Consider the following 13,406-nt stretch of genomic DNA (forward strand, 5'->3'; position numbering starts at 1 on the left):
CAAACACAAATGTATATAAAGGTTGTTCATGTGTGCAAGCCAGTGGCAAATGCATGCTCATTCATACATGTACATGATGGACATGTTCACACATATATGTTCACGCACATGCTCACCTGAATATATCCATGTGTTCATGTGACTATATGCCATACAAACAAATGTTTACACACATCTGCACCTGCATATGTGACACAGCACTTTCACATGTGTACTTGTGCACTAAGTATACACATGTAATGAGTGTAAAAGTGGTGAATGTATTACATGAGTGGCATCCATGTACATGGATTTTGCATCATGTACAAGTGTCTGGCTGCACACCCTCCCTCATACACAATTGCACACACACAGGGAGCAGAAAGTCTCATGGAAGTTCCTGCTAGCTCTTGAGAGGACCAGCTGGGAGATACTGACTTTCAGTCTTTTGGATAAATTCCCAAGAGGGTTACTGCTGGAACATAAGTAGTTCTAAATACCTATCTTACCTGAAAACTCATTTTAAAATGTAAAGAGCTTGTAACATAGTGTATTGGAAATAAATTATTTTCACTATAGACTATTAGAGGTAGAATGATGTAAATTATATGCATATTTTTCTAGCAGTACTTTTTTATTTTTCTGCTGGTCATGGGGTTTGAACTCTGGGCCTGGGCACTATCCCTTTGCTCTTCAGCTCAAGGCTATTGCCCTGGCTCTTGAGCCAGGGGCCACTTCCGGTTTTCCTAGTGGTTAATTGGAGATAAGAGTCTCATGGTCTTTAGTACCCTGGCTGGCTTTGAACCCAGATCCTCAGATCTCGTCCTCTTGTGTAGCTAGGATTACAGGAGTGAGCCACCACTCCTGGCTTTTTTGTAGCAATTCTGAAAAATGGATACACGGGGAAGAAAGAAAATGAGTTGAGAGAAGAAGGCCAGTAGTTGTGGAGACATACAATTGGTAAATTCATAAACTAGCCAATTCAAGATTATGATGTATGTACATATGTATACATGCATTGATGAGTTCATAGAAACATACACACTCTGAAGAGAGGTTACTATTACCAATATATAATTTATTTAATAAACATACAGAATATAGTGTGTTTGTCACTGAAAGACTTCTTCAAAGAATATATCTACAGCAAAGTCTGGACGATATATGTTCCATGTCTTTTCTTTATGTGGATTGTCCAGGTCAGCTCGTGTTAAATAAAGTCTAAGGACAGGAAAAAAAGTCATTACATTTTCTTTTAGGGCTTACAGTATGTGATTGTAGTTCTTAATGTACTATGTTATTTCTCTTCTCGTTTTTTTGCCCTTATGGTTTTTCTTATGTTGTTACTGTCTGTGACTTGCTACCTGGTATATTGTATACACATTTATTTGTTTATTTGAAACAGGGAAGGGAAGGGGGGAAAAGAGAGGACTGGGAGGTGGAGGAGGAGACAAAAGCATGAGAAGGGGTACAATTATGTGAGAAGTAATGCACCTACTACCTGACGAATATAACTGTAATCCATCTTTACATTCTCCCGACATTAAAAAAAGAACAATAAAACCAAAACAGAATAGTCATCCAATAGCACACCCTTGTTTACAAAGAGACTTGCTGGCTGCAACCAGGATTTAAGTCCTACTTGTCTTCACTACTTAGCCCATTCTGCCTCTTTGGAATGACATAAAAGACCTTAATCTTCAGAAACAAATTGATCAGTCACAACGTGCCTGTTAGAGAATTACTGACACCCACATTGAGCATATTATCTAAGTGTTTTGTAAAACTTTTTAAATTTCATTTGTCAGGTAGTAGGAGGTGCAGGTCTTCTCACACATTAATACACCTTCTCATGTGTTTCTCCCTGTTTCCCTCCACCCACCCCCTTCCAATCATGTTTCCCCCCTTTCCCTACTTCAAATAAACAAACAAACATATATTCTAAGTGTTTATAATTGACAAAAGTTACCAAGGGGCTGGGAGTTTGGCCTAGTGTAAGAGTGCTTGCCTAGCATGCATGAAGACCCAGGTTCAATGACTCAGTACTACATACATAGGAAAAGCTGACAGTGGTGCTGTGGATCAAGTGGTAGGACTCTAGCCTTGAGAAGGCCAAAGAACAGTGCAGAAGCCATGAGTTCAAGCCCCAGGACTGTCACAATAATTACCAAGACATAATTGGGTGTATAATGAAACCTCGTAATTAAATAGTGTTCTGGGGTTTTTTTTTTGTATTTGTCTTTGTTTTCGTTAATGTCAGTAGTGGGGTTTCTACTCACGACCTTGAGTTCTCAATAAACTTTCTCTGCTCAAGCTGACCCTCTCTTACTTGAGCTCCAGTTGCATTTCTGATTTTTCAAGGACTCGTTGGAGATAAGTGTGACATAGACATGCCTGCCCAGGCTAGCTTCAAACTGTGTTCCTCAGATCTCAGCCTCCTGTGTAGCTAGAATGACAGGTCACTGAGCCACCAGTGCCCAGCTATATCGCCCTGAATCGGTGAAATGATGTTTTTGTCTAAGCCACAATCTCATCAGTGTAAAAAAGATTTATCAAGCAAGGAAAAAATGATACCAATTTTCCAGAAATGACTACAAAAAGGAGGATCCAATGTTCTTATAATCTCCAATGAGATGATGGTGGTGGAAAGGACAAAGCTATCCTTTAGCAAGAACCAGTTTGACAAGAAGCAACAAGTAAACACCCTGCCTTTGTCGAGGACTTTGCTCAAGAGACAGCTGGACACATAGGAAAATGGATAGAATTTTTCCTTTAAATGTAGAGTTTACTCTTTCCAAAATCAAATTGTATGTGAGTTACAAATCTGTAGAAATGAGGCTTTCTTGCTGCTGTCTTAATAGATTTGAGGTATTATCAGGCCCAGTTCAGATTTCAAGAGAAGTCTGGCACTGGATGTAACCAATACTATCCAGCACCACTTCTGGCTTTTTCTATGTATGTGGTACCGAGGAATCAAACCTGGGTCTTTGTGCATGTTAGACAAGCACTCTACCACTAGGACAAACTCATGGCCTAAGGTCTTCATTCTCCCCCCCCTCCTCTCTCTCTCTCTCTCTCTCTCTCTCTCTCTCTCTCTCTCTCTCTCTCTCTCTCTCTCTCTCTCTCTCTCTCTCTCTCTCTCTCTCTTGGTGGGTCATGGGGCCTGAGTGTTGTCCCTGAGCTCTACAACCCAAGAATAACACCCTACCCTTAACTCAACCCCTATTTCCCTTTTCTAGAGGTTAATTGGAGATAAGAGTCTCAGGTCCTTTAGTACCCAGGGTGGCTTTGAGCCTTAATCTTCAGATCAGGCTCTTGAGTAGCTAGGATAATAGACCTGAGCCACCTCCCCCAGCTCCAAGGTCTTCATATCTATCCTCACAGTTTTATGAGGACATGGCAACAGTCATTTCTACCTTGATATGGATGATCTAGAAAGTGTTTTTCTTTTTACCACCACAGGTCAATACTCCTGAAAACTGAGTCTTTGTAGGTTCAGGAATGAGTTTCTAGATAAAGTAGTAGGTTCTTAGCAATAATACATCATTCAGTCATGAGGAAACCTTTTCAAAGGGGAGGTTAACCAAACAATGCTTTTGAAATTGCTAATACTTCTCAGGCCTTAAAACTTCTGTCCTACATGGAAATGTGCCTACAGCAGAAGAAAGCCAGCTAAAGCCTCCCTAGACGAATCCCACCAATCATGATCCAATAAAGTGACATCCACCTAGACCTTTCTATATTCCAGGAACCGGGTAGATGTACACGTCGTGAGAGAACTTGATCATTACTATGATCTGGGTAATTGCCTCTTCACTGACACATTGCCTTGTGGTAGGGGATAGGAAATGTTTGCTTAAGCAATTCTTTATTTTTGTAGAAAATGAGCTTAGTATAGTAGGCAAAGGAATTGCCAATCTGTCTTACAATCTGTCCTTACCTGTTCTTCTCTATGAGAGATGTATGGAACCACATGAAGAATGCACAGTCATCATAATAGTTTGGAAGCTTCTAAAAACACATGATTAAAGAAAGAGGTGATTTGTATAATAAAATGGATACCAAAAACTAATAATTGCATTGGGGTTGACGTTCCTTCCTTCTGCCTTTTTGTGTACATCAATTGCAACATCCTATCTATTACAATGTACTCAGAGGCTTGAAGAGAATACTTTTTCATTAAAAATATAAAGGATCAAAATTACTACAATGAAATAGAAAACAAGTGTTCAGTTGGATTTCATTAAAAGACATAATCAGGGTGAAAAAATGTAGCACCAAAATAGAGGGAAACATAGGCATATTTTGTATCTGGATGGGATCTTGTATTCACAATATTTTTAATTCAAAAACTAATGTCTGAAAAACAAAAGCAGATGCAACAAACACCAAGGGTTTGAGCATATACTTCAGTTAGTCAGAGAGTATACCCCAAAGGTGGCAAGCACATGCAGAGCAGAGCTGGACTTCTACTGTCTCACCCACTAGGATCACCAACAAAATTCAGCAAAACCACAGACCACTGGAGTCCTCAGACCTTTCTGACACAAATGCCAAATGGGAAAGCAATGGTAGAAAAGCGTCTGTGGGTTTCTCAATAAGTTAAACATAGAATGACCATTTGGCACCAATTCAACTTCAGGGATGTTTTTATATGATAAATATAGACAATGATCTCTCAATCTGATTAGAACACCACTAAAGAATCAACTAAAGACCTATGTTTAGACACACACACACACACACACACACACACACACACACACACACACACACATACTGTGGTGAATTCTTCATCCTTTCTGTTTGCTCTGCTTTCATTTTGACTCTGTTAGGCTGGAATACCAGAAGCAGGGCACAGCCACCCCCAACAGTTTCCAGTCTCTGCTACCTCTCAGTTCCTCAGTGGGAATGAGCTAGACACCTGTCTCATGCACCCATTTTCTAGTGATCACCTGTCTATGTGACAGCAGATACAATGCACTTGACCTAGTGACTTCATACTACCAGGGCCCTCTGAAGATATGTCACAGTGACTACTTGTGTTACAGCACCTTGGGTCACAATGAAACCTCCCATGGAAAACCTGCTAAGGTCACACCTGGCCCCCCAGAGAATGTTATTTGCTTGTAACGTTGCCTTGTGTCCCTCCACTGGTCAGGTATCAGTTTCCCCTGGATGGCTCCCCTCCATCCACTGGCCCTGCAAGATGTGGTGCCTTTCCCTTCTCTGTCATAAACTGCTTCTCTTATTCACTGTGTTGTGTTTTCATGCTTTGTTGGTGACTTATGTAATAAGCATATACAACCTGCTCTATTCAGGGTTTTCCTAGAGTGATTAATTTGGTAGAAAGTCAGACAGCAGCTATAGGTCATGTGTCAGTACAAACAAGTTTCCTGTGAAGAGGATCCATGGTCACCAGTGGGACAATTAGACATGAAGCCACTCCCCACCAGGGTAAACAATCATCCTGTGAAAGACACACTGTACAGCATCCACAGCCATTTCACCTGGAGCTCCATCACAACAAAGCTGGAATGTATGGTCCTGTCCAGAGACAGAGTCCTTGAGAGTCAGCCCAAAGACATAGAACTCACATCTATTTCCATAACTGACAGCTAGTTTGAATAATTAGGCATCAATATTGGTGATGGCTAGCTACACAAGAAGCTGAGATCTGGAGGATCAAAGTCAGCCATGGCAAAAAGTAAAATATTGTTTCCACGTTAACCAGCAAACAGACAGGCCTGGAGGCATGACTCGAGTGATAGATGTTTAGCCAAGCAAGTAAACCAAGCAAAAATCCAAACCAAAGTATGGCCAAAAACAAAACAAACCAGTAATCAATAATTTCCTCATTTTTCACAAGCATGCCATCCCATCTTAACCCTTAATAATCACAAAACTAGCTCTCATCAAGACCCCCTGCACCAGGGAAAAAAACCACAGTGTTTGTTTAGAGACACTAGCTAAGCAAGAATTCACAGTGGTTCTGTTATCCAAGGGGAAACATTGAAATGGAGAGACTTCCCAGGTGGTCACTTGCTTCAACATTCACATTCACATCTCAGTACCTAAGACTGCTCAGCAGTGAGCAAGCAGGTAATGAAGGAGGGCATACAGAACACATGGAAGTTCTTACTGAGAGTAGGAATAGATGATTTCATAGAAAATCATTATAGTCATATTTGACACTCAGACATGACATGTATGGCTGATCCATTAAAATTACACAGTCATACTAATGATAGCAAGTCAATAGATAATTATGGACAGGAAAGTAAAATCTCCCTCACATTTGGTAGACACACTGATCATGACGTGTTTAAAAGATAGACAACATAACTGTAATTACTCTTATGGAAAGTCAACAATGTTGGTTTCTTTTTAGCATCTTTGCTTTCATACTTTTCTCATTTGATAAGTAACAGATATCAATTGCTTACAATTCAGAAGAAAGTGATCATAAATATTTTAAATATATACAAGAAATTCTGATGACTTTGTTTTGTGTTTTCCTCCCCTTCCCGAGACATGCATTTTTATCTGTCCTTTATATTTTAGGGAACTGCAGCAAAGGAAATTGCAAACCCAGACCAAACAAAAGAGCATACAATCATGCAGGATACTTGAGGACTCACCGAAGAAGAAAATTTTACTTTTATATCATCACATAAGTCCGGACAGTTGGGCACCAAAAAGATTGCTCTATTTGTATCAATATCATGGACAACCTGTCAATGAACACATGGAATTAGGAACTCAAAGTGTTGCCAGCGATTAGTATTCTTTTTCACTCATGAAATCATCCTTAATTCATTATATACTCATAATTTCATAGCTCAGTAATTTCATATAGAAAATAGTAGTAATTTTTTTCTGAAGTGGTAAAGGTACTAGGCTCCAAATGTTTGATAGCTATCTTAAGACTACACTTGAGAAGCAAAGTATTCATTTTTGACAAGTGTCTTTTTGTTTATTGTAATGTATAGAGGGATTACAGTTATATTCACAGATAGTAGGTGTCTTACTTCTCACACATTGATACCACCTCTCATGGTTTTGTCCCCATTTTCCTCCCCCAACACCTCTCCCAATCATATTGTTTCCCCACTTCTCTTTCCTATTTTAAGTAATCAAATAAACATACATACAATATACCAGGTCACAAAGTCAGATACAGTAACAATATGAGATTAACCAGAAGGAAACTAAACAGAAGAGGAATAACGGAGTGCATTAAGAGCCACAATCACACAAGATAAAGCTCTTGTTTCAATATCCTAGAGATCCTTTCATTTAGTCTCATCCTATATGACCAGGAGTTTCTAATGTAATACACATAACTGTTCTATGTGAATCATCCGATTTTTATATTCTTTTAAGGATGCGCTTTTAACTTCAGTCTGAAACAGTATATTGATGTTCAAGAAGCAATGAATAATTGACCCCACTTTCATGACAAATATTATGTTGCTGATGAGGTCAATGAGCCATTCCAGTGAATGGAATGACCACAAACAGGTCAAGTTTGGGGATTAACAACTATGAAATCATCCTATGTATTACTCTGATATTCATATACCATCATAGAATAAGAAGAAAGCTATGCTAGGCTTCAAGAAACATACACACAGAAGACTCTCACATGATTTTCAAGTTTTCAGGAAGTTTTCTACATACAGAACAATATGAAAATAATATATTGTTTTCAAGCTTTATAAGGAAGTGTGCAAGTGTGTCCTATGGGAGGGCAGTATACAGCAGAAAGTTTGAATAACAAAGCATATTCTAGAAAATAGACTTTCAGTTGGTCATTGGAGGATTTTAATAAAGGAGGAATAATATAGGCCTGAGAAGAGAAACCAGCAAAAATATCACTGAAACTGAGAATTTTATTCCATGTGCCAAACAGATGAGGCAGTCTTCTCTAATGGGAATTTGTAGGTCCAGATATTAATGGAAATAGCTTGGCTACACTAGGGTTGTCATGGATTCAGAGCTTAAAATCCAGGAAAATAAGAATAAATGTGGGCTAAGAATTGATGGGATCAGTGTCCTATGTGACAAAATGGTTTGAAAATGGTCACTTTTTACACTGATTTGATAACTCATAGATTAGAGATTAAATTAAAATATATTACCTAAACCTCACAACACACTACACTTGTGTGCATGTACAGAAGTTACAACAGGAACCTGGGAATCATTCTGAAAGCTTCCTTTGGGATTAAAAAGGAAATTAGCCAATTTCTCCTAGAAAAGGTGCACAGTCTTGAGAATTTCTTGAACATTTCAGAAATGGCTGTGGGTAAAGAGGCATCTCCTCAGTCCATATGCTGTCTCTACTGCTCTCAAGGTGACATCCAACAAAACGTCTCAATGACAGTCACTGAGCCCATTGCTGAGTGGACAGATTCTGCATCACTCTTTGAACCTATGACTTTCCACTTCCACAAGTGCCAAGGTGACCTTCAAGAACACTGCATTTGAGAATCACAGCTTTGTAATAAATGATCAAAATGATCAAAAGGAAGATCATATGGCAAATACTGACATGATGTATGCATTTAAAGCCTCGAGTAATTCCTGGGGACATTCTTAGCATTTGTGGGCACAAGTGAATTCGAAGCAGCACTAAACTGAAGCACAGTTTGACAATATCTTTCAGAAACTGTTTGGAACAAGGCTCTGCTTTGCATCTGAACTAAGCAATGCCAACTGGAATGGTGACAGAGGGCAAAAGCTGTCTCTTTTTGGTGAGTGTTACTTTGGGGAAGACCATCATGCCACTTGACTGGGAGCTTTGACACAAACATGAGAATTCTCATTTATGAGCTTTGGCTCACCGTGCAGGTTTGGCGAGTACAAGTAAATACAGTCTTGTGCTGCATTATTATTTCAATTTTCAGGTCTGCTCCATTACCTTCTCCTACTCCTGCATAAAAGTGAAAAAGAAAACGTATATGTTTGTTAGAGTACAGAGCAAAATGTCTTGCCAGTTAACTCAATGGAGAATAAAGAGAGAAAATATGGGCCAGCTAAGGTTGTGGGTTTAGTTAATCATTTGATCTTGCATAGAATTTGTCCTTTACAAATGGTTTCTGCCTCTTAAAGCAGTTCACAATATTGCAAAGAAAGACAAAAATCATTATATCTTAATCTTCTACAAGATAAATTCTTACTACATCACCATTCCAGGAAAAAAAAAACATTGGGAGCTTCCAGAATTTCTTGCTTATGAAATGCTACCTTTAGAGTTCTATAATAATAATCTAAATTTAATTTTCTCTAAGTCAAATTTATAAATCAATATCAAGGATAATATTGGTCAGGTATACCCAAACATTAGAGAGAAATAGTCCTATGCCATTTTAACTTATACTTTTAGTATCTTAGGTGGTTACACAAGCGGGTTTACATTAACCAATCAGTTTATAAGTACAATATATCTTGATGGATATATCAACCCCTATCCTATCTTCTCCATTTCCCTAGGTTCATAGGATATATGTTGTTAAATATTATGGCTGCATTCCCCTATTCTCTCCACATTAATCTAAATTCCTCCTCTATATAGACATAAAAACCTATGACTCTATAGGCGTAATGTTTTATTTCATAAATTAATGTGTTTCCATGACATACAAACCTTAGCTTCATTGTGATTAAGTTCTAAATACTAAGTCCCAGTGATTGTAAATAGAGATTGCCTCCTTGAACACTTGTATGTTAAACTTGTCATTTAAAAGATGATGTAAAAATCAACGTTAATAAATTCTTTTTTTTAAAAAAAGAAAAGGTTAAAAAAAAACTAATGGGTTGTCAGCCTGACAAAATGAGTGTGCTCAGGAAAAGCAACCACGGAATCATTGGGAGAATTCACCGAAGTCAGGCCTTAGGTTTAGCTTCTTTAACCAGTTTGTGCAGAAATTTGCAGGCAACCCAGCAGGAGGTGTGACATTCCATTGGAGTTACTGAGAGATGAAACTGCTGCCACATATTCTGTTCTGCCTGATTCTACCACCACCCCACAGCCGTTTCCTGAGAGGACTGGAACCAAAAACTCTTGGTGATGGGACATTCTGTGCTAAACTCAAAGTCCCCTAGTTGGTTCCAGCCATTATGGTGACTCTGGATGGGTGAATTTTCCATCCAGTGCTGAAGAGCCTAGATGAGGGAGAGGCTAAATGGCTATGAGGACTATGGGGCCCCAGAGGAACCGTAATCCCCACCCGAGGGATATGCATCTACCATTGACCGGTGTAGAGCATTTGCATGAGGTGCAGCTAAGACTGCGAGGAGACAGCCTAAACAGCCCTCAGTCTCGGGGTCTCCTGAGGGACACGCCCAATAGCATGGAGGTTGGCATCTATGAAAACCATTCCCCCGCAAAAAGATGCTTGGCCTCAGCAGAAAGACAGATACATGAGCCAGTGGGTCTTGCTTCTTCCTCAACATGGCCTCCATTCTAGGAATCATGGCCTCTGTCCCCCCCTCAGGTTAATGCCTACCATAATTCAGATATTGCCTAAATCCTTGCCCCTCACTTATTTCAAGATGACGGGAGGAGATCGGGGACATTCTCCCCCTCCCTGAATTCTTACTGTAAGAATGTGCTTGCATCTTGTAAGTAGGTCACTAAGCAACACATGCCTGCTTGCGTTGATATGCAAACATCCTACTACCTGGCCTCTACCCCAAGCAAACATCCTACTACCGGACCCCCTCCCCCGAGCAGTTCCTATACCCCAATCCCTCTCCTGAAGAGGCATATAAACCCTTGTGTGAAAAATAAAATTGGCAGCTTGATCAGGATGCTTGTCTTGCTGCCTTCTTCGTCTCCTGTCCCTTTCATTCCTCCCTCTAGGTTCTTGGCCCTAGTTGATGTCCCGCTGGATGGGACACTCTTTCACTTTGGAATATTTATAATTAATTGGGGATAAGTGTTTTCTATCTGGGTTGGCTTCAAACCACAATCCTCAGTTCTCAGCCTCCTAAGTAGCTAGGATAACCAACGTGACCCCAGGGTGTGTGACCTTTTCCTCAGTTCAAATGGCCCCTCTTCCTTTAGCCTTTCCTCCAAGATCTGGTTTCAGAGTCCACAATGAAGTTTTTCCTTTCAACCTTGCCTATTTCACATTAACATGAAGCATGTCTGATTGGGTTTTCATCTTGCCTTGTTTTGGTGTCTCTTAATTTCATGGATCAAACACTATCATCAGAAAGATTTCTGATGGAAACATGGCTTTTGCTGCACTCTCCTCTCCCTTGTTCCAGTTGTCCAACTGCTTTCTACTGATATCCTCTAGCAATAAGCCACTGAAATTCACAAGTACAATGTGCTAAGCCTTTATTTTCCTCACATTTAAACAATTTACATCACACAAAGGAATTTCATCCTTGAAAAATACAGACAAAGCTGGGCTCAGTGGCTTCCATAGTAACCATAGCTCCTTAGTGTCTGAGATCTGAGGATCAAGGTTCAAAGCCAGCCTGAGCACAAAAGGACCCGAGACTCTTATCTCCATCTAACCTCCAGAAAACAGGAAGTGGGGCTTGGCTCAAGGGTACTGCAGAGCTTAGGGACAACACCCAGGAACAGGGGTAGGGTCGTAGCCTTGAGCTGAAGAGTTCAGGTACAACTCACAGGTTGGGCTGGAAACCCATGATCCCCCCATGCACCCACCGACAAAATGCAGACAAAATGAAGTGAAAATTCTCTGTCTCACCTTCTTCTACATGTTTAGGTTTCTAGCTCTAAATAAATAACCTCTTTCACTATTTTTCTAGGCCAGCCTGTGTAAAGAGAGACTTCATCTAGGAAAAGAGTAGAGAAGCCCAAGCCTGTAGTCCCACTTGTGGGAAGACTGAGATGGAGAACCCAGGGGAAAACTTTGGAGAACTGGGTGGTCTGTGCCAGTCTTTCCAGCAATATTGGGAAGTCTAAACTAGACAGTCTGATTTCTTGGAAACAACACCAACTTGGCAGTTGCTAGAGGAGTCTAGTAGAAGAACAAGTTCTCCAAACCTGTTCTATGTCCATGGAGATTCAGGTGTGAGTGTCAAACAAGGGCAGTCAGGGGAATCCAAGTGCTGCCCTCTAGGAACCTTGTCTGTACTACCTAAACCTGTCCTGCAACAGAGTCTAACTTTTGTATTTGCAACTAGCAGAGTTTGAAGTCTGGGTCTTGAACCTGCTCAGCTTGTCTAGCTGACACTCTATCACTTGAGGAATGCCCCCATTTTGCTTTTTTTGGTTGCAATTGGAGACTCAGAGTGGCTTGGGATGGCTTCAAACTGTGGTCCTCCACATGTCAGCCTTCTCAGTAAGGAGGCTTTTAGGTAAAGAGCCTTGAGAACCCCTGCATTGTAGTTGGTTTTTTTTAAAATCTAAGCACTTATTTGTCTTTTCTGCTCACAACCCCAGCTGAATGCTAGCATATGACCTGGCCAAAGGTGGCAACAAATAAAATAAGGCATCCTGATGGAGAAGATAGTGAGGAGATGCTTAGAGGAGGAGGAAAGAGAGAAAAGACTATAGTTCTGAGAAGAAAGGGCCGCTGGAAGGACTGGCCAAGAAAATGAGGCATGGCCAGCAATGCTGAGATGAACCATGAAGGAGAAATGAGTCTGAGAAAGAAGGATTCTACTGGGTTCTTTAATCTTCTCTTCTATGAAAAAAATCTATCCTCGGTTGAGACAAGAACATCGAGAACAGAACGCAAGGGGTAGAACCTCCCCTCAAGTGGAAATGGGCAAGGGAATAAGAGAGGCATCTAAGGAGAGCTCAAGAGGGAGAAGGTCACATGCATTGACACTTAGCTGTGATGTAGGATCATTTGCATAACATAAGCAAAACCCTCCCAAATAGTGGATCGCACATCCTCTTGTCTTCTCCTTCCTTTCTAAAGCACTTACCTTGGATGGAGTAAATCACAAATTTCACAATTTTAAGAGGTTTTTTCACTGGCATTTCCCAGTTCAACACATTCTTCAAGATGTCAAAGTAGTGGACATAGAGACTCTGTAAAGCAACAAAAGCCTCCACTTCAGTGGGAATGCCAGATGTAAAGTCAGTAACCTAATCTCCTTCTCTTTTTCAGCTTGTGAACAGCAGTAAGAAAGGAAGACAACATTTAGGGCTGGGAGTTTGGCCTAGTGGTTAAAGTGCTTGCCTAGCATGCATGAAGACCCGGGTTCGATTCCTCGGTACCACATACATAGAAAAAAGCCGGAAGTGGTGCTGAGGCACAAGTGGTAGAGCTCTAGCCTTGAGAAAGTCCAAGGACAGTGCTCAGGCCCTGAGCTCAAGCCCATGACTGGCAAAAAATAAGAAAGGAAGACAACATTTAGAATGAGCCCTTACATTATCAACATTCTTATGTATTTTCCTCATTGTGGAAAAAGAGCCCAGCTGAGACCAT

The 13,406-nt window shown here is 40.4% G+C and overlaps 1 protein-coding gene across 1 annotated transcript; it reads right to left on the reverse strand.

Moving 5' to 3' along the window:
* Positions 1–1,042: 1,042 nt before the first annotated feature.
* LOC150039204 (phosphatidylinositol 3,4,5-trisphosphate 3-phosphatase TPTE2-like) lies at positions 1,043–13,029 on the reverse strand (the record flags this gene model as incomplete). The annotated part of the gene is made up of 5 exons (XM_090327970.1): positions 1,043–1,200; positions 3,920–3,990; positions 6,621–6,713; positions 8,829–8,917; positions 12,901–13,029. Coding segments are annotated over 5 exons (491 nt in total), but the record flags the coding sequence as incomplete, so codon positions are not given.
* Between the last annotated feature and the right edge of the window lie 377 nt (positions 13,030–13,406).

The sequence above is a fragment of the Megascapheus bottae genome, unplaced genomic scaffold, assembly GCF_031878675.1.
Source record: "Megascapheus bottae isolate mThoBot1 unplaced genomic scaffold, mThoBot2.hap1 HAP1_SCAFFOLD_348, whole genome shotgun sequence".
Lineage (NCBI taxonomy): Eukaryota > Metazoa > Chordata > Mammalia > Rodentia > Geomyidae > Megascapheus > Megascapheus bottae.